Source organism: Phaseolus vulgaris, chromosome 6 (assembly GCF_051622355.1).
Source record: "Phaseolus vulgaris cultivar YP4 chromosome 6, ASM5162235v1, whole genome shotgun sequence".
Taxonomy (NCBI): Eukaryota; Viridiplantae; Streptophyta; class Magnoliopsida; order Fabales; family Fabaceae; genus Phaseolus; species Phaseolus vulgaris.
This window is the reverse complement of record NC_143503.1, coordinates 35185978-35208001: the sequence shown is the minus strand read 5'-3', so window position 1 is coordinate 35208001 and position 22024 is coordinate 35185978. Positions and strand designations below refer to the sequence as shown.

Here is a 22024-nt window from a genome sequence, read left to right as displayed (position 1 = left end):
GAGAAGGATGGGTAAAGTTATTAAATGAAGTGGTCCTATTTGATGCAATGCTTATATTTATCCAAAATAAATAAATAAATCACAACATATACTTTTTTTGGACTTAGCTTATTGGTTTAGGTCAAACCAGTTCAATTTTTGTTCTTAAATTAATATTTAATGTAAAAGAAATAAATATTAGGTAAAATAAGTCCAATGATATTAAGGTCACAAAATTATTTACTTAAATTAGTTTGTTTAGCTTGTTGAATTGATCTTAATATTCAGAAATAGGTTATGAAGGAAAAGCAAATAGGTTGTGAAGGAAAAAGGTAGAATAAAAATATCAATAAAATAAGAAATACTTGAAAAAAAAAGGCAAAAATAATTGTTTTTCAAAAAATACCTTTGTTAACAGATGAAACTCTAGAATTATAATTAAAATGTGGGAAATAAGTATAAACTATGTATTTTAATTAAGTAATAAATTGATTTTACTCTAATAAATATGTAATGAAGAAGGTATCATAAAATATTAATAAATTGTCAATGTATTTAATTAATAGATATCTGAGTAATAAACAAAACAAAAAGGTATTATGGGATGAGATTAAGTGAGTATTTAAGAGTTAACCATATATATTTAATGAGATGTAAGAAAAATATTCTATCATATAAAAGGGAGGTTTTAAATAAGATATTTGAGAGGGCAACTATGAGTCTCTAATGTTGAAATTAATACTAATCTTCTAAATTTTACAATAAAGTTTAATATTATTAATCAAATTACAGAATGTTTACAAGGTATAAATAAGTGTGTGGATGAATATTTTAATTATACAAAGTAATTTTCTTATTTGGTAAAACTTATAGTCAATATTGTTGCTTCCTTATGCAGAATAGTTTCGTTGTCTTTTCTTTTGTTCAAAAAGTCACTCATTATAGCACCTTAAACAAAATGACAAAATACAACAACCCTAATTTCTTCCACAAAAGACAACATTTTTAACATAAATCATTATGTACAAAAGTTAAACGATCTTAGACAAGTTATAGTAATGGACCAATTTTTACTTCATATATATAAAATAATTCACGAGATGAAAGTTGTACATAACTGTTATTAATAATTTGTTTGGAATTATGCATTAATTGCTTGCATGAACACTGAGTAATTTTTATATATAAATAAACTAGAGTTACAAGTAAAATGAACACGTGTCATGATTAAAAAACAATTAAAATTTTGTTACTATAATATAGCTAGTTTAACACGTGATAGAGTTAGGGTTGATTATACTAATTTACTTTTCAATATCGTAATTGAAGTTGGCACTGTTATTATTACGAGCAAGTTTAACACGATAAGAAGTCATTAATTGGTGTTGCTAGCAGCTAGTTAAATTTATGCAAAATAATTTTTTTAATTAAACCTAACACACATTGATTTACAAAGTTTTTGTTTGCAGTAATCAATATGATAACTGGTATAATTATAAAATACAGCATCGTTATCTTCTCTACAAAAATAGAGCATTAAAAAGTATCCTTTTTAATATTATATCACTACTTCAACTATTTTTTAAATAAAAATCATTTTTTAATAACAATTTTTTTTTCATTGGTGTAGTATTACAAAACACTTATCCTGATAAAGTTATTTTTTTACATATATATTTACTTGATATGATTATTAAGAAGTGAACTTTAAGTCTAATTCTATCTTATAAAACCGGCTTATAAAATGTGGTTTGCACTTATTTATACGTTACTAAAGGTTCTAATATCTGGTTGACATGAGATCTTCAACACATCACCCTCACACTAAGACTACCAACTAGTATGTGAGACTATATATTATGGGTAGTTTGATAATGAATTAAGAATGAGTGACCTGATAAGCCTAACAAACACTACTTATATAAGTTTTAAATGACTCTGATACAATATAAGTTTTATATATCTCATTTAGATAAACAAGAGAAAAGGTAGAAAATAAAATTATAATTTTAAATTTGATAAGATGAAAATATCTAGATACTAGATTTTTCTTTTAAAAAAAGGGGTTTTTCATTTGTAGGAGAGAACTAGTCCCCACAAACATTTGATTCCATATGATTGTGTGAATTTTTTGGATTGTGTTTGAGAGGCATGGAATTGTTGAACAAGTAGCTTTCTAGTTTTGTAATATACAAGCAAGTTGCATGTCATGCCAATTTCGCAAATAAACAATTTCGAGTGAGCAGAGAACACCCTGTCTTACGTTTGTAATATAAATAACACAATATTTTATAATACTATAATGTCTCAATATCATTTCATCCCTATCTTATTTAATATATTTTTATTTATTTTTCTTTATCTCTTTGAATAGGGATTTTCCATCACAATTACGTGAACTAACTACTAATATAAGATTCCCCACCAGGTCTTATATGATCCATTCATCTTTGTTCTTTATTGCATGGGGACCACTTCTATACTAAACTTTTATTGATGTTTTAATTTTGTTTAAAGACATGCATGAATAATGAAGATTGAACCATAGAAAATAAACCAAAGCAACAAGTTTTCAATAATAAATAGTATTTTCACATTCAACAAGTTTTTATTTATTTTACTAACATTAAAATTTATGGAAAAAACTATTTTTATATATAGTTATAATATATATATATATATATATATATATATATATATATATATTAGGGGATATTGCGTGCCCTAGAGATCATGGAGAAATAAAATATACATGCAAAAATTGATCAAATTTTTTCACATCAAACTCTAAATAAATAAATAAAAATACAGTCATAAAATTCACTACTATTCCAACACAAATTGAGGGTTTTATTGTAAAAAAAAATTAGAGTAATTAAGAAAAATAGAGATTAGATTGAAGAGAACAAGTTATTTAAAACAATAAACTCTTAAGACAATTTCTATAACAACTATAAATACTAATTGTTAATCATAAAAACTTTCATTGCATTGAAGAATATCTTCCATTGTTTATATATATATATATATATATATATATATATATAATATAACAAACATTACTAAAAAATCATTAAATAAAAGTCACTAATTTTAGATATAAAAAAAATTAGTTGTTACATTAACTAAATTATATACAATATTAAAAAAATATATAAATTAGTTTTTATTATTGATAAATAATGTATAAATTGGTATCTAGTTAACTACCAATATTTTAGGTACCAATTATTTAAATTATAAATTTGGTAGCAAAAACATTGGTAGCTAATTAAATACCAATTTAGAAACCATTTAACAATAATAGAAACTAATTTAGAAATGAAAAATTATTTTAGTGTCTACAATTGTCTCTAATTTATTTAATATAGTGACTAATTATTTTTTTTCTATAAAATTAGTTTCTATTTAATAATTTTTTTTTATAGTGAATCACCTTAGATACCAATAAATTTGTAGTCTCTAAAGTAGTATATAAATTAGTCAATATAATAACTAATTTTTTTTCTCTAAATTTAGTTGTTATTTAATAAATAAAAAATTAGTGATTACTGTACTAAATTTTCAAAATTAAATTTAAATATTTATGCATAATATAACATTTTTAAAAGTATATATGGTTTGAGAGTCATTCTTAATAAAAGATGTCAATATCACCCCTATCTTATCTTACTATATATGAATATTATCTATTTAAAAAATAAATAAAACCTCTTAAAACTTCAATTTATTCATTTAATAAGAGTGGACCTCCATCTTATACCTATGTTTCAACGGTTATGTATATATAGTGACATGAATCGTAATAAAAGTATTAATTAAAAGTTTAAATCGCTTAAATAAAGTAGAATATTATCCGAATCAATATTTTAAAGTTAAATTATTTATTTAATTTTGTATTATTCGGGTTCGAGACTTCCTTAATCTCAAATAATTACATTAATTAAACATCTAAAATAATTACATTAATTAAATATCACTAAAGATAAAATCAAAAGAAGAATTGTAGGCAAAATTATACATAGTGTCAGAAGGTTAATCACGAAAATCATGTTAATAGTTATTCATGAACGAAAGGGTTAATTCATCAAATTAAAATTACAATATATATTTATTTGATATTTTTATTATATATATTTTAAAATAATTTACAATTTTATAATAATAAAAAGCTTAATAATAATCCAAAATAAAATTAAAAAACATGGGTTTGGTTTGAATTCTATGTTAAACTAAGATTCAACAAGTACAATAACATTTAATTTTTTCTATTTGGTTTAGATAAGGATAAGTATTTAATAACAAGGTGAACGATCACAAATATATCTATCTTTAAAGTGACTTATTTGCATAAAAGCCTGCGGAATATTAAATAACATGTACTTTTAAGTTAAAAATTGAATTTAAAAATTTAAAATTCAGTCCACATTACCCACAGATTAAACAAGTTTTACCCAAATTAAAACTTGTTTAAGATATAAATATATATATATACGATTTTTTTAAGCATCTTTTTAAGCATGGACTCGATGGGTATATAAGGTATATTTAGAACAATTGCATGTGATAATTTAAAATTTCACGAGATTAATGTAGCAACGAAGGAGCACATTAATACGTTATATAAACCTTGTTTATCTTTAAATAGAGTTTTGCATTTACTAAGCAAAAAGAAAATCTGAATGATCCTATAAAAGGACAAATAATTAACATTTTTCTATGCATGCTTAGTCTTTGTCATAACAACCATTAATTGGAATTTGTTTTTTAAGTCAAATACTTGTTTTCTTTGAAGACGTGAAGGAGAATAAGAAAAAGACGCAACCCATTTCGAAAGCAACACCTAAGCCTCTTTCTTACACCATAATCAAATCAAATTATACAAATTCCAACTATGTTTCTTTTCATGTCTAATCATAACCCTATTCCTATATTGAGTAAAACTAACAACCGGTTCAGCAAATCGCGTTTTGTAATTGGTTTGAGTGCAAAACAATTTTTTTAAACGGAAAACAAACACTCTACTATTTTTTAAATTAATAAATACGGTTAATAATACCTTTCTTCAACCATAAATAATCTGGAATAATTGTATTCTTGTAATTTTATTGATGGATACAGTAATCCCGTGCCTGTTTAATATTAAACTTAGAATTAAAGAAATTTAGGGTTGTGATGACAGCTATGGATGATGAATCCCAAGCTGTCTTTAAGGTTGACATTTAATTCAAATGAAATGGGCTCAGCACAACACAGCAGCTATAAGAACAATGGGCCTTGGAATACAGAATTCCATTTCGGATTTTACTTCCTGCATCCTCCCTTTTTGAACTTTCACCTCCCAAAATTTCAAAATAACTATTTTATCCTTCTTTAAAATGACTTTCGGATTAACTGTAATTTTTTTCTGGAACACAACTTGCAGAATTCATGAAATACATTTTCAAATAAAATTTCCAAAATAAAAATTTCAAAATATATAAAATATATTATGGAACAAGATGTGTAAATATAAAATATATAGACCAAATTTTCCAGAATATACATTATTCCTTGTATAACACATTTTTCAAAATAAATTTTCAGGAACATAAAAAATGTGTTATCGAAAGAAAATTCAGCAACGATATTTTTTTTTCTCTTCTTCTAACTACAATATTCTCCTTCTGTTCTTTTTCTGCAACTGGTCATGGTGCAACAATGTGACAATGGTGGCAAAGAAGTCAAAGCCTTTCGATCACTTTATCCAATTGTGGGGGTGCAGATTTAGAAATCGAGGAGCTGCAGAAAGTCAAAGCCTTCAATTTGTATATTTTTCAAATAATGAATAGGAAAATTATTACAAACAAACTGGGCCTTAGACAACTAAAACAGGACTGTTTCTTCCTGCACATCCATATATCCTTCTATCACCTTCATAAATTTTCATATTTCCAAAATAACCCTCTGTAATATTTTAGATTATATAATCTGGAAATCTTTTTTCAAATTCGTAATTAGCTTCCCGATTACATAATCTGTAAGTCTTTTTTCAGATGCATGATTAGTTTTCAGATTATGTAATTCGTAAGTCTTTTTTAGCTTATAGATTATATAATCCGAAAGTATTTTTTCAAATGCGTGTCTATATTACGTAATCCAAAACTACTTTATAAAGATAAAAAAAAAAAAAAAAGTATTTTCACGTTTTATAAGAAATTGACAAAAGAACCTATGAAGGTGAAAAAAAAAAAAAGTCCTAAAACAGGCTACAGAAAGATGTTCGAGCCCAGTAATTTTCTGACGTGAATGGTATTTTATAACATTAATGAAGGAATTCTCTTTTTTTATACAAATTATTATCATTAACTATTTTTAAATTAAATAAATACCAATAATAAAAAAATACATATCAAATAAATAAAATCTATCCTCAATAAAATTAATAAAAAAATATTTATTTTCATGTTTATTTTTTCAAAATTTTATAATTTAATAACATTTCTATCTTTTATTATCATAAAAAAATAGACACACATGCGTGTAGGAGGATAGGTGTTTTCATTAGTATATATAAAAATATATTTTATTTTATAACTTTCTTTTAATTAGATAATTTTATTTTTTAATAAATACAAAATTATTTATTTATTTATTTTATAAAATAAATAATTGAGTTTTTTTATTTCAAAATAATTAAATAACTTCTGTTTTCCTACAAATAACGAGTAGATATTTTTTAATACTATTTTTATAAATTTATTTTTATATATTAAAATGTACCATTTTTTAATTTTTAATTAAGTACTCATAAAAATAAGAATAAAATTATAATTTTTTATATAATTAAAATAAGAATACACTTGTATACATATGTTTTCGTTCGTATTTTAAACTTTCTTATAATTTATAAAAAATTAAATTATTCGTCAAATCTAATTATAAAATAAAACGTGGAGAACAAACTTAGATATGCATCATATTCGGTCAAATTCATACTCTGAATGAACATCACATTCACCAGGGAAAGAATAAAAAGAAACGAAAAGGTTGACGAAATTTTAGCTAACATTCATACACAAACACAAAGTCAACGGAATATTTCATTTACATTTTTTTATTTGCATTCAATAGAAAAAAAAATACGAGTAAAAAAATAACGAATGTTTGATTAAAATATTTCTGGCTATTTCAACTCTTCTTAACCTACCTCATTTCTTAATTTCATTATCTTTCTCCTTCTATATTTAGTTCTTATATAATATACCAAACAATGCATTACTTAATAGAAAAATTATTAAAATTGATTAACAATGTATCATGAAATGTATCAACCAAATAACATATAATTATTTTAGTGTAGTTAATGGTCCATGATATCTTTATGGCAGTAGTGATTTCATAACATAAATGATAGTAATAAAAATAGTTTAAACTTTAGTAATTAAAGTTTAATCTGAGTTAGTAAAGACATACCAATGTATTTATTGCAACCATGGCCCATTCTTGTTTATTGATAATACAGAAAAATGAAAATAGATTAGACATCTTACCTAACATCATTGATCTAATTTTGTTTGATTAGTCAGGTTAAGGTGTTTTGAAAAATCTACTTAAAGAAATAAAAGCCACGTTTAAAGAAAAGTTTAATAAAATTGTGAGGGTAGTTTATTTAAATATATTATAATTATTATTATTGTGAAAAGGAATCCTAAAATGGATTAAAGTGAGAATAAGAAGTGAAGATTGAATTGAAGAGTGTGCAAGCGTGGAAGTTTCTTATATATATAAAAAATGGCTTATACCAGTTATTGATGTCGGTGAAAAAAGGATAAACAGAGAGTGTTTCAAGAAATTGGCAACAACACTGTATCTGAGTTTGATAATTATAATGATACCAACAAAAATAATTTAGGATACAATATGATAAAATATTGATCTTTAAAATAGATAATACTTTAAATATAATTATTGTTTCTATCAATATTATTAAGATCAAAACAATATTATTCAGTAAAATAAAGTGTAAAAAAAAAATTTAAATAATTTTTTTTTTTGAATAAAGAAGAATTTAGATGATTGACATTTTTCGCAGCAGTATACAGTTTGAATTTTATTTCAAGAAGCATTAATTCTATTTTTCAGGCAGTCAAGAAAGTAGGTGGACACTTTTTCCTTTATATATTAAACTATCATTTTTCCTTTTCTTAGTTCACATTTGGTGTATAATGAATTATGTTGTAATTTTTCCTTTTGTTTATTTTTGAAAATGGTAAATCTTTAATACATTGATTAGATAGGTTTTAAATAACTTTGATACTATATTATGAAGTGTACTTAAGCTTAACTCAATCCCATAAAACCAATTTATAAGATTGATAATTGCACCCACTTATATGTAATGAAAGGTTATAATTTATAGTCGATATGAATATTTAACAAGTGATTTAAAGATATTTGATCAATAATGCGGAAGAAAAAGGATGATTTTATACCATAGATTTTAAGTTGGAGAAAGATTTAAACAATAATTTGAAAAAAAATCTGACAAAAAAATGTCTTAGATAAGCAACTTTGTTTTAATCATACCTTTCTATTTTACATATTTACCTTATACACTGAAATTCTCTTTATATTATTTTTAGTTCTTAACCAATGTTTATTTCAAATTGTTATATTACATATTCAATAATGTATTATAACTACTGTCAATTACATCTAAAAGCATAAATAATTATATTTAATATTTTTATAAATAATCTTATATTGAATAGAGATATCAGCAAACAACCCTTATATTAGATTTAAAAATATTTTGTAAAATGATATTTGAAATAATTTAGATGAAAAAAATAAATAAAAGTGGAAGCTTCTTAAACATAACTTTCTTTAAGTAGGAGTAAAACATAATAATAAAAATGGAATTTACAACTTTCTTGAAAAGTATGAATTTCAAAGGTTGTACGGAATGTGGGAATACTACATTTCAAAGTTTATAACAAATATGAGATTATTACATTTTTATAAAATAACTTTTAATTCATTTATATTTATATAATAGGATATCCTAATATAATAATAATACAGAAACTTTTTATGTTATTGTACGGTGAGAAAATGACCGCCATAGAAGGAGACATTCATAAATTGGTGGTATGAATAGGACAGAGAATCACCACCAACTTCTCTACTCACTCCTAACATTATTTAATAGACATTAATACACACTTTTTATTAATTATTAATTGGCTCTACTCTTTTTTATTTGAAACGGATCATGTTTTAAATTTTTAATACTTTGGATTAATTAAAAATTTATTGTTTATGTAATTTTAGAGAAAATTACAAATATATTTAATTATAAAATACTTATAATTGATCTTATTATAATTAATCATGGATATTTTTTTATCACAACAATAAATAATTTTAAAGAATAAATAAAATATTAATATTAAATTAAATTATTTTATCTTTTGTTTATTTTCATTTTTTTCACTTTTTTAATATAATTATTTTCTTTTCCATTCGTTCATTTTCTCATGGGATGTCTGAAATATGTACGAGTTAAATCTATAAATACCTTCTGCAAAATCTTCTTTTCTTTGGACACATATAATTCTTATTTATAAAACCATAACACGTTTAATTGAAATAAGTTAATTTTAATTTAAAACCTATTATGAATACCACTTATGATGAAGATGACGTTGGCATAAGTCTTTCGTTTGATTTTGTCTAAAGAAGAGAATTTGGATTACTTCTTCAGTTTTAACACTGTTGCAGTCATAAGTTTGAAATATATGAATATAGAGTAATCATATCTTTAGAAGTAGAAGATTTTGGATTTATTCTTGGTTCATATAATAGCTGAGATAATTTCTTTGATGTCTTTTGTCAAAACTAATAACATTTTCCTTTAATTAACTACTAAATGTTGTAATCAATGAGTTCAAATGGTTGACTTCAGAATTTTCCAATGCCACCATCTTTCATCCAATCCGATGTTTTCATACATTCTCAAGGTGTTCTCTCTCTCACACATGTCCCTGCTTCAGTTTAAGTGTTCAAACCCTTTCATCTTTTGTACCTAACCATTCTTCTCCTTCCATTCATGACACAGGCCTCTGCTTCTTCATGCTGAAAACATGATCAGACACCAGCAGAAACACACATCCCCTCTTCCACCACTTCTACTGATTCTTCTCTTTTTCAACTTCACATGTGCCATTGATTTCGTCTTTAATGGCTTCAACTCCTCTGAAGTATTGCTCTTTGGAAACGCCACCATTGATTCTCGAATTCTAACACTGACACACCATCAAACTTTCTCCATCGGTCGTGCCTTGTACAGGGAAAAAATTCCCACCAAGAGACCAAACTCTTCTTTTGTGTACCCTTTCTCCACCTCTTTCATCTTTGCCATGGCACCTTATGAAGACACTCTTCCAGGGCATGGCTTGGTTTTCATCTTTACACCTGTCACGGGCATCCAAGGCACAAGTTCTGCACAACACCTTGGTCTTTTCAACCTCACCAACAACGGAAACTCAAGCAACCATGTGCTTGGTGTTGAGTTCGACGTGTTCATGAACCAAGAGTTCGATGACTTCAACGCCAATCATGTGGGGATTGACATAAACTCTCTCAAGTCTTTTGTTTCCAATGATTCTGGGTATTGGCAAGATGATGGTGACAAGTCCTTTAAGGAGTTGACGCTTAACAACGGTGAGAATTACCAAGTTTGGATTGACTATGAAGATTCTTGGATGAATGTTACCATGGCACCGGTTGGTATGAAAAGGCCTAGTAGGCCTTTGTTGAATGTTTCTCTCAACTTATCTGAGGTTTTTGAGGATGAAATGTTCGTTGGGTTTACTAGTGCCACTGGTCAATTAGTTCAGAGTCACAAGATTTTGGGGTGGAGTTTCAGCAATGATAATATTTCGTTGAGTGATGAACTTATTACTACTGGGTTACCATCTTTTGTTCTTCCAAAAGATTCAATTTTTAAGTCCAAGGGGTTTGTTGCAGGGTTTACTGTTGGAGTTTTCTTGGTTATTTGTGTCTTGGTATTGTTGGCACTGTTCTTGATTCAGTGGAAGCGTAGGAGAGAGAGGAAGAGGCAGGAAATGGAAGATTGGGAGTTGGAGTATTGGCCACACAGAATGGCGTATGAAGAAATTGAGGCAGCAACAAAGGGGTTCTCTGAGGAGAATGTGATTGGGGTTGGTGGGAATGGGAAAGTCTACAAGGGTGTTCTAAGAGGAGGGGTGGAGATTGCTGTGAAGCGCATTTCTCATGAAAATGATGGCGTGCGAGAATTTCTTGCTGAAGTTTCAAGCCTTGGAAGACTGAAGCAAAGGAATTTGGTGGGGTTGAGAGGTTGGGGCAAGAAAGATGTTGGGGTTTTCTTCTTAGTCTATGACTACATGGAAAACGGTAGCTTGGACAAGAGGGTGTTTGATTGTGATGAGAGGAAGATGTTGAGTTATGAAGACAGGATAAGGATCATCAAAGATGTGGCTTTTGCAGTTTTGTACTTGCATGAGGGGTGGGAAGCTAAGGTTGTGCACAGGGACATTAAGGCCAGCAATGTTTTGCTTGATAAGGATATGAACGGAAAGCTTGGGGATTTCGGGTTAGCCAGAATGCACAGCCATGGTCAAGTTGCTAGCACCACCAAATTGGTTGGAACAGTGGGGTACATGGCTCCCGAAATGTTCAAGACTGGAAGAGCTTCCACTCAGACAGATGTTTACATGTTTGGTATCTTGATTCTAGAGGTTTTGTGTGGAAGGAGACCTCTAGAAGAAGGTAAGGTAGGTTTGGTGGAGTGGGTTTGGCAACTAATGGTACAAGGGCAAATTGTTTTTGCACTTGATGAAAGATTAAGGGCCAAGGGAGAGTTCAGTGAGCAAGAGGTGGAGAGGTTAATGCACTTGGGTTTGTTGTGTGCCTACCCTGAACCAAAGGCCAGGCCCACAATGAGACAAGTGGTGAATGTTCTAGAGGGGAAGAAAGAGGTCGATGATTCAGAAATTGAGAATATGGATAGTTATTTGCTCCAACAGTTGAAATCAAGGGATATATTGTCTGAGTATTCCCAATACTTTAGCTTTGCCTCACACCCAACTTTTCAAGATATTCGCATCTCTTCCTCAATATCTCTTACTTGGTCCGAATCTGTTGTTGAGGGTAGGTGAATCCGTGTCATGAATCACAACACAGGATTTGTTCATTAGTTCATTGTTGTATCAAACATAGGATTCATTTTCTGGCAGCAGGAGTTGGTTTTTTTACAATACAATCATACAGAGTCCAATTTTGTTAGTTTTGAATTTTTTATTTGTACAGAATGTACCATTTTAGATTTTGATCTGATATATGCTTCATTACATACATCTATTATATATCAGTATAAGTTTATACTCTGACGCAACTCTAGGCCAAACCAAACTCTATCCTGATTTTACAATTCATGACACTATTGTAGAAGGAATCTGTCAGTTATTTTCTCAAAAGCTGTCATAAGACCTTTTGGCTTTTTGGTTAACGTAAGGAAGCAAATAAGAACTTTGATTTTTTCCATCACATGATTATGGTTAGGTGGGAATTTGGCAGCAGTTGCTGAGTCTGCACCCAATAAGCAAAGCTATATTGACATCACCAAAAATCTTAGTATTTTCACAAGTAAGATGAGAACTCAAAATCACAAGAATGTAGTGATCTTAAATGATGCCAAGCCCCAGCCACATACAACCATCTAATAATGAGCATGAAGACCTAAATGTTGTTTATGGATTTATTTACAAATATAAGTTTATGTTGTTTATGGATTTATTTACAAATATAAGTTTAATTGGGCTTGTTTATTTTTGTAGGTCCATTCGAGATGACAACTCTAGAATGAAGGAAGGTACAAATATATTCAAGAAAACCTCAAACTCATCAAAATATAAACTAGAGTTTTGGTCAGAAGAACACAAGAAGACTAGTTGTTGTTGACTAGTAAACATTATGTTTGGGTCAAGCCTTAGCTTAAATAAATTGTATAAAGTTGTTTAAGATTTCATGGATTATGTATTGAGCCTAGTAACATAAAATAATTGGACCAAATATTTGAGCCAAGTAACATAGATTTTGGACTTGTATTTGGACCAATGGTAGAATAAGTCTAGTTAGGGTTAAAAGTGACTAGGTAAGGTAACAATTGGCTTCTTTGAGCCCAATGTAATCCTAAAACGTTTAGGGTATATTAGAGGACAAAAATTTCTTTGGCATGGAGTACATGGACGTCCACATGATAACCTAGAAGTGGAGAAGATTTAACATAGAAGGTGTGAGCTCAACGGAAAGCATGACACCTTCTCATTGGAGAATTTTATTTTGAATTTTCAAATTTTGGATCCAAAATGTTGAGTCCTCTCTCCTAAATATTGAGATGCTTGGTTTCAAGAATTATTAAGATCAAATATGAGTGAATTACTGTCAAATTTGTATGTTTTCTCACTCCTTGGTCTATACTCTTTAGAAAAGATACCGTAATCTTCTTTTTCATTTTTATCAAGTGATATGACCCAATCAATCACAATCAATCACTCTCTCTACTTCTTATGCACCTTTAAGAAAATCATAACTTTATTGAAATCATCCTTATCGGCTTCCACCATCGAGCTTCCACACAAGTTCACCAAAATTCCAAAACACCAATTCAAAAATGAAGGAACACCATCTTTAGACTTACCATCAAATTTTTTGAAGTTGTCACAATTCATTTGCAAATCACAGTGAAATTGCAACCGCGACCACACTTTTAAACTTTACCATCCATAATATCTATGGGTAGGATACAATTGTGTACCAGCTGTCACCTGGTGCATTAATTGTTGGGGGAAAGTCTACTATAAAAATTTGCCTCTTTCATCTCATTTTTTTAAGGAAACACGCCATAAAAAAAAATATTAAGATGACGGATTTTATGTTTTCATGTTATAGCTTGGTATCCAACGAATCAAGTAGATAAATGGTGCAACACGCTATTATTTTTATGAGTTGAATGACCCAATTTTCCAACCCAGTGGACCCGTACCAGAAAATATCAACGTCTCTCTTTCTCATTTCATGTGGGACATTATCCAAACAGTACTTTTTTGCTTTTTTTTCTTCAAAATACTCGAAAGATTTATCTGGGGGCTGAAATTGAATGATTTCATGGCACTCTCACTAATAAAATGTTTAGAAATATCAATTGTTTTGGAGCATGCAATTTATTGAATTAACTTGTACAAGTAGCACTACTCACTAATTTTATTTATAGATTACAGAAAATGAGTAAATTAGATGGAGGTGGTGTTGTCCACTTTCATAGGCAAATTGTTGAGCTCAAATAATAGAAAGAAAAAGGTAGACAAAGGGCCCCTAGGAATAGGTTGGGTTGGTTTTCTTAAATGCCCTTTGTTTCATAGTACCATGGGCGCTTTCATTAACGTAAGAACTAAAAAAAAAGTGAAAAGGATTTGAAGCCAAATAGTAGTAATGTCTTTTATATTAATGGTATCATTAAAGCTTTCTGCTTTAGGAGTAATTTTCTTTAGATCAGATACACAGATTGAAGTGAAGTGTATTTGGCATGAAATACTATAATGGGATAAAGTTATAGTTGAATTACATATTATATTAGAGTATGCAAATAAGACGTAATTAAGAGGTTGAATACCAAACATAGCTAATTTGTTACTTAATGAATTAAATAATCCTCCTTCACAGGTATGAGAAGTAGAAACTTAAATTAAATATTATTATAGCATACTTTGTTTTATCTATTCTTATATTGTAAAGATTCGAATATGTAATTTAAAGAACAAAATTCTCATTCTTATTATCTCAATTAAAAAAGTTAATATTTTTAAAGAATCTTTCTCCCATCTCTATAAATGGTCAAAATATATTTCTCTCAATCGTACTAAACTACTCTTGCTACTTTTATCTTTATTTATATATTTAATTTTCTTAATTTCTAACCCGCTTTAATATTAAAACAATTTTATATTTCAATTTTTTTTTCAAATATAACATATAACATCATGTTTAGAATTGCTCATTTCAAATATATTTACAGAATGATCCTAATATTAACTGAGAGTCTTTTTTTTTTCTTTCTAATTATCAGTTGTTTCTCTTTATAGAAGGGAATAACCTTTATTTTTATTTTTGTGTGTTATGATTCTAGTATTTAATATTGATTATTTCCTTATTTAGTTAAACCCTGGAATGAGTGTACTACTGGTATATATTCAGACAATTTGTTTTTATTTGAATAATAAGAAAGAAGAAATATTCATTCTCATATCTTTTGTCTTCAGTTGACTCTTTTGTTCATCTCTGTTCCCTTTTGTTCATCTCTGTTCTATTTTGTAAGATGGTATCAGAGTCATTTCAAGCCTATCCTAACGAGTATTTGTTGGGTTTAGCAAGCCACCCACTATCGGGCCGTTATCGGACCACCCATAACATATATCTCCACACACGAGTTGGTAGCCTCGGCGTGAGGGAGTGTGTTGGAGATCTCACGTCGACTAGAGATTAGAGCCTTTCATAATATATAAAGTTATGATATAATTTATATACTTCAAAAGTTATATTATATAATAAATAATGAATATTTATTATGTTGTAAAAAACATATATTTCATATCAATTGTCAACATGCAAACGGAAAAGCAATATCCTGTTGCCTTTTAGCAAATATACATTAGTTTCCATCCAAACAGAAGACCAAATACATATGAATTAGGTCATTTTTTTGTACGAAAATCATTACTGTGTTTTGTATTGGCAATCTAGTTTCTTGTCTTCTCCAACATTGAAGATGCTGCATTATTTTTAATCTATGGCATTTTGGGCTCTTGTTTCTCTGCTCATTGGTCTTATACTTAAAACTTCACTTCTTTTGTTTGTTATCTCTCACATTTCAAAACGTAGGATTAAATCACAACCAATGACTGAACTTTTTTAGCCACTGAATTACGTATATCATCAACACAACAAACAGTATTAATTTGTTTTAATCCTTATCTTCACAAAAAGGACACGTTATTAATGTAACACGGTTTTTTCTCCATTTTGAATTGTCTCACATATTCATTAATAAGTGTAAACCAGATTCTTTTAAAAGTATTCAATTGTTCATTTCTTCCTCCTTCATATAAGGCAAGTCATAGAAAGTGAATGAAATGTTTTAGCTGAAACAATATTAAATATAGTGCAGCATGTTTATGCTGCTCCCAAGTTGATTAATGGAATTTTAAATATTCAAAAAGATGGTGGAAATTTACATGCTCGTCTTGCATACAATTTCAATGGTGCTGTAAATCTGCTGCTCAAACGCATTCATGCACAATGTGCCTATTCAGTTTGCATTCTCCGTAAAATCCTTAGCATCATTTACCATGCCAACTAGTCTGTGTTTCTCCAACCAAAGGGTGCTAAGAGAGGAAACTGTTCCTATATATTTATATCCCATCAAGCTTCTTTGTGTCTAATATTTTTCTATCCACTTTTGCACTTCAATTCACTGTGAGCATGCCCCTCCTGTTTTTTCCCACCACTTTTTTCTTCAACCAACACATCATCTTATTGTAACATAATTCCTCCCCCATGTCAAAAGAAAGTGAAGATTTTTCTACTGAGATTGTGCAGAGAGGTGTTGAGAACTCTGGCCCAAATGCAGGCTCTATTTCTTTCTCTGTGAGAGTACGGCCTAGGCTGCCAGATTTTCTTAGTTCAGTTAATCTAAAATATGTGAAATTGGGTTATGGCTACCTCATTAGCCATCGCTTGTACTTATTGCTGGCACCACCTCTGCTTGCAGGCTTTGTTGCTCGTATTGGAAACTTCACTTGGCACGATCTCTATGACAAATATGGTCTCATTGATATTCTATTTATATCAGCCCTTTTGTTCATACTGCTGTATTTTTACATTGACTTCACACCCGGCTCTACCTATTTGCTTGATTTCTCATGCTTTCGTCCCTCAAATGAATACAAGGTTAAAAACTCAGCTTTTCTTAATTAGTAGTCACACCTCACACACCAAGAGAGTGTGTGAGTTTTAACTTTTAATGCCAAACTTAGATACTTTTACTTGAGTGATTTTTGCTGTTACGTTGCTAATCCATATTGAGCTTTAATGTAAATCTTCTTTCTTTCACTAATTACTGAGTTGAAACTCCAATTTTGATGCTTGAGGGGGTAAGCCTGTTTTTTATACATTCAACCTTTAGATGTATTTAATAATGGATATTTATGCAGATCTCAAAGGCTGAGTTTATTGAGCTAGCAAAAAAGTCTGGGAATTTCAATGATGCTACTACTGAGTTTCAAGAACGAGTTCTTAAGAAATCTGGAATGGGTGATGAGACCTACCTGCCAAAAGGAGTCTTTCGCCCTGGTTACAGAAACTCACTGAAAGATGGCAGAGAAGAGGTATCAATGGTGATGTTTGGGGCAATTAATGACCTTCTTGCTGCCACAAAAGTAAAAGCCAAGGACATCACAATCCTGATAGTAAACTGTGGAATACTAAACACCACCCCATCACTCTCCTCAATGATAGTGAATCATTTCAAGCTTAGGCATGACATCCACAGCTTTAACCTTGGTGGGATGGGTTGTGGTGCTGGAATCACAGCTATTGATCTTGCTAAAGACCTTCTGGATGCCTATCCAAGAACTTATGCACTTGTAGTTAGCACAGAAGCTGTGAGCTCTACCTGGTACACTGGCAATGACATTGAAATGCAGCTTCCCAATTGCTTCTTCAGAATGGGGGCTGCAGCCATAATGCTCTCAAATTTCCGCCTAGATAAATGGCGCGCCAAGTATGAACTCAAACAGGTATCTCTTCCAAACTCAGGATATCTATTTAGTAAAATAATAACACAATACTAACTAATGACTTTAAATGAGTTAAGCTTACAGAATAGTCTGATTCAAGAGTAGTTACACTTGACAAATCTCATATGTAATTATTACTCTTTGGTATTGTTTTTCTATCAAGTTTGATTTTGATAATCAACATGATAAAAATTTGTACTAAATGTTAAGCTATTGGGGTGAAACTCTAATTCTGACAGGAATAAAAACTGATAAAGAACTAATCTAAAACTTTTCCCTTCAGATAACTTCTACTCTGTCCCTTTGCATTATAATGACATGATAACTTTTATTTTCTGTAAGATAAGTTTTAGGATATCTATTTTATTGCTTTGGCATGTGGCAGCTGGTTCGAACTCACAAAGGGATGGACAATAGAAGCTACAAAAGCATACATCAAAGGGAAGATAGTGAAGGGAGGAAGGGGCTTTGTGTGAGCAAAGATATCATAGAGGTTGGAGGCCATGCACTAAAAGCCAACATAACCACACTAGGGCCACTAGTGCTACCTGTTTCAGAGCAGTTTCACTTCTTCACCAACTTGATCTTGAAGAAAAAGAAAGCAAAGCCATACATTCCGGATTACAAGCTGGCATTCGAGCACATGTGCATTCTGGCAACGAGCAAGAAAGTGCTGGATGAGATTCAAAAGAACTTGGAGCTCACAGAGGAGTACATGGAAGCATCAAGGAAGACATTGGAGCGATTTGGCAACACATCAAGCAGCAGTACTTGGTATGAACTGGCTTACCTTGAGTTCAACTCAAGGATCAAAAGGGGTGATCGGGTTTGCCAAATAGCTTGTGGGGCAGGGTTCATGTGTAACAGTGTTGTTTGGAAGGCCCTTAGGAATGTTAGAAAACCCAAGCACAGTCCTTGGATTGAGGATGAAGGCTGAACTACACACATAGCTTTATTGCATGCATGCTTCTATCCAACAACCTTAGATCCATATTATGAACAATGGATAAAAACATAAGTTAAATAAATAAAATCTCTGAAGCAACCATACTTCAATTTCTGTTGTGTGTTTATATCCAATATTAATCCATATCTGATATTGTGGATACTTCACATGAAGTACTTACCTATAAAGCTGAAAAAGATCATTAATTTTTTTATTTATTTCAACAACATCTAATAAATGTGATTTTAATTTATATTTGAATAATTACAATTATATATTATTATATTTTTAAAAAAATTAGATTTTTAAATATGTATCTATCATATATAATATCCTCTTATCTTTAAAATAAACACGGTAATCAATACACATATAAGATTATGTGAGTTTATAAATCCGATAGATTTAAATAGATGTTGAGAACTCAAATAAAGGAGGATAATTGATTAGTGACATCTTTAGGTAAATCCATACTTTATGAATTCATCCACATGATTGATAACAAAAATAAAGTAAAATCTTGTAACTTTATATCATAATTAGCAATAAACCATGCATTGCACCTTTTATGTTGAAAATATTTTTTATTTGGATTTTCATTAATTTTTTAGGATAGTGTGGGTTCAGATATAGTTGACATGTTTATTTCCAACACTATCAAATAATAACTAACGTTGTTGAAATGTGACATTATGATGTAATAACCATTACAATGATCGATAAACGATCTATTAATTAAGCATAATGCTATGCTATGGAAATGTCAATGTTGTTTGATGTTTCCAAAAATAAATTCAAACATAGTTTTAACATAGTAGTAAAATGTAAATTTAAGTCTCCAAATTTCAACAGTTTCCCAATAAATATATTACGTGAACTTTTAATTTTTATTATCCCTCAATACTGAATCCATTTAGACTTAAACCACAATATGAAGCAACCAAATCCAAAACACTATTTTTAAAGTTTTCATCTTTATACAGTAAAGAAAAATTCATGAAATAAATCTTAATATGAAATAATTGATATATTACACGTAGGGGCTTTCTTATCATGGGCTTATCGTTAGAGTCTGCCATTTTAGGCAATTTTTCCTGCACATCCATTGTTCCTTCATGCATCTTCATATAATTTAAAAAATCAAATATATTATTGACATTATATGAGGTTGGCCAATTCAGACATCTTTTTATTTTATTTTCAATACCACAATCACCTAACTTGTATATTGGATTGTACAAATCAATTTGTAAATAATAAAATTAAATTGGTTTGTACAATCAGATATACAACCTTAGATCCGGTATAAATTATCTGATTGTATAAGTTATTCAAAATAAATAAATATAAATGTATCTGAATTGGTTAATCTTGTATATTGTTAAGGATATATTTGACTTTTCAAAATTATAAAGAGGTGGAGGAAGAAACAATGGAGGTGCAGGAAGAATTTATCAGCATTTTATCCATACAAATCATAGTAGGCATAGTAGGAGTGTCCACAATATTAGAAAGTGAATGATAAGCGTAACTCAATTTTGTAAAACAAAATTATAAGATATGATTTGCACCTTATTATATACTATGAAATCTTTATCTTAATTGATTTGAGATCTTCAACATCGTCAAGACACAACTCATACATGAGACTATACATAAAAAAAATGATATATTTTATTAATGAAACAATTTTTATACACTTATTATTAATTACAATATTTCTTCAGCACATGAAAAAATTAAAAATAAAAATAACATGTATCCTCAGTTGAAGTTGAAGTGTGATCACACTCCAAGATTTCAACCTGTAATGTAAGACTATATAAAAAAACAAAAAAAACAATATATTTTATTAATTAAATAATTGTTACACACATATTTAGATTATATAGTAATTACTATTGATGGAGAGCATTTATAACTGATGACAATGTGATTATGTCGGATAAAAAGTAGTTACCACTGAAAGTAACATCTCATTATTACTTAAAGTAATGCATTGTCTTCAACGCTATGAAGATTCATTGAACTAATTTTATTTTTGTTTTACATTACATTATTGGTACTTAAAACTTAAATGATATGTTCGGTAACTTAACCTATATTTAAAATCAACAAAAGCAATTTAATTTTAAATGAATTAAACTCTCCAATTGTTGTATAATCTTTATTCTAAAACTAAAATGCAAGAAAAACTACTTTTAAGAATGTCTTTATTAAAACATCTCTAGTGTTACCCACACCCTCAAAATCAATATTATTATCACTTTAAATCATTGTATGATACCCAACTTCAATTTTTCAACTGCAAGTAATTAGTTACTAACATGAGTTAATTAATGTGATCAGTCCCTCTTATGATAAATGTGCGGTTAGGTTTTGAATATAAAACACAATTATTGACTGATTATTTTACTAATATCATCTGAAACCCTAAACAACCATCCCTTCGTCCTAATCTAAATTTTAAAAGACCTGAAAAAATTGGAATAATTAGAACCGTGGGCACCTGTGAATGGATATATATCAGAACGCTTTGTTCTATTCAATTTTCTTTTATTTTACCATTTTTAATGAAATTAAAATTTTGTAGATTTTGTTTTTGTGTGTGTTATATATATACTTTGATATATTATTAAATAGAGTGTTACAGCAAACACTAAATAATATATCTTGTGGATCTCATTGAAGCAGAGTGTGACAATGGTGACATAATTGGCATTCTTAATTTTGTTGATTATTTCCTCATGTAGATACAAATGCACCAAACAAATTACACCTTCTAGCCCGACAGAAATTGCTATATGTTTTGAATTATTGAACTCATCAAAACGTTGCATTATTTTCATCTAAATATAGGCTGTCTTTGTTTGAATCTGGACGACCTCCTTTAATATTTTTATATTATTTTTAATTATAATTTATCAATATACAACTCTAATGCTTATTGAAAAATTTTAAAACTAATATATAATATATAATTGATATACAACTCTAATTTTTAGACAGTGCATCTGATTCTCGTATCCATGAAAAAATAATAAATAAGAGTTTTTGTGTTCAAATTTTAGTTTTAACATGATAAAAGTAATTTTTTTTTGTTTCAAAAACATACTTCTTTTTAAATTATCAAAGATAACATATTTTTTTTGTATTTTTAATGTTAAGTGGGAAATCACTTTTAGATTACCTTTTAATTTGATTTTAGCTGTAGAAGACA

The 22024-nt window shown here is 28.9% G+C and overlaps 2 protein-coding genes across 3 annotated transcripts; both read left to right on the top strand.

The window, feature by feature from the left end:
• The first annotated feature begins 9793 nt into the window (after window positions 1-9793).
• LOC137832580 (L-type lectin-domain containing receptor kinase VII.1) lies at window positions 9794-13454 on the top strand. 2 transcript variants are annotated; one of them, XM_068640806.1, is made up of 2 exons: window positions 9794-12156; window positions 12843-13454. In XM_068640806.1, exons 1-2 carry the CDS (start codon window positions 10107-10109, stop codon window positions 12869-12871), a joined length of 2079 nt encoding a protein of 692 aa, XP_068496907.1. In that variant the 5' UTR covers window positions 9794-10106; the 3' UTR covers window positions 12872-13454. The 2 variants fall into 2 exon arrangements, with proteins under 2 accessions (XP_068496907.1, XP_090160150.1); XM_090304024.1 differs by lacking the exon at window positions 12843-13454 and having other exon boundaries at window positions 9794-12299.
• A 2741-nt stretch (window positions 13455-16195) lies between these two features.
• Window positions 16196-18922, top strand: LOC137833181 (3-ketoacyl-CoA synthase 15). The gene is made up of 3 exons (XM_068641540.2): window positions 16196-17010; window positions 17274-17858; window positions 18244-18922. Exons 1-3 carry the CDS (start codon window positions 16618-16620, stop codon window positions 18793-18795), a joined length of 1530 nt encoding a protein of 509 aa, XP_068497641.1. The 5' UTR covers window positions 16196-16617; the 3' UTR covers window positions 18796-18922.
• The last annotated feature ends 3102 nt before the right edge of the window (window positions 18923-22024 follow it).

Coding starts and splice junctions, on each gene's coding strand:
- LOC137832580 (XM_068640806.1), top strand. CDS start 10,107: ATGATCAGACACCAGCAGAAACACACATCCCCTCTTCCACCACTTCTA. Junction 12,157..12,842: donor GTCCGAATCTGTTGTTGAGG/GTAGGTGAATCC, acceptor TTATTTTTGTAG/GTCCATTCGAGATGACAACT.
- LOC137833181 (XM_068641540.2), top strand. CDS start 16,618: ATGTCAAAAGAAAGTGAAGATTTTTCTACTGAGATTGTGCAGAGAGGT. Junction 17,011..17,273: donor GTCCCTCAAATGAATACAAG/GTTAAAAACTCA, acceptor ATATTTATGCAG/ATCTCAAAGGCTGAGTTTAT. Junction 17,859..18,243: donor CCAAGTATGAACTCAAACAG/GTATCTCTTCCA, acceptor GGCATGTGGCAG/CTGGTTCGAACTCACAAAGG.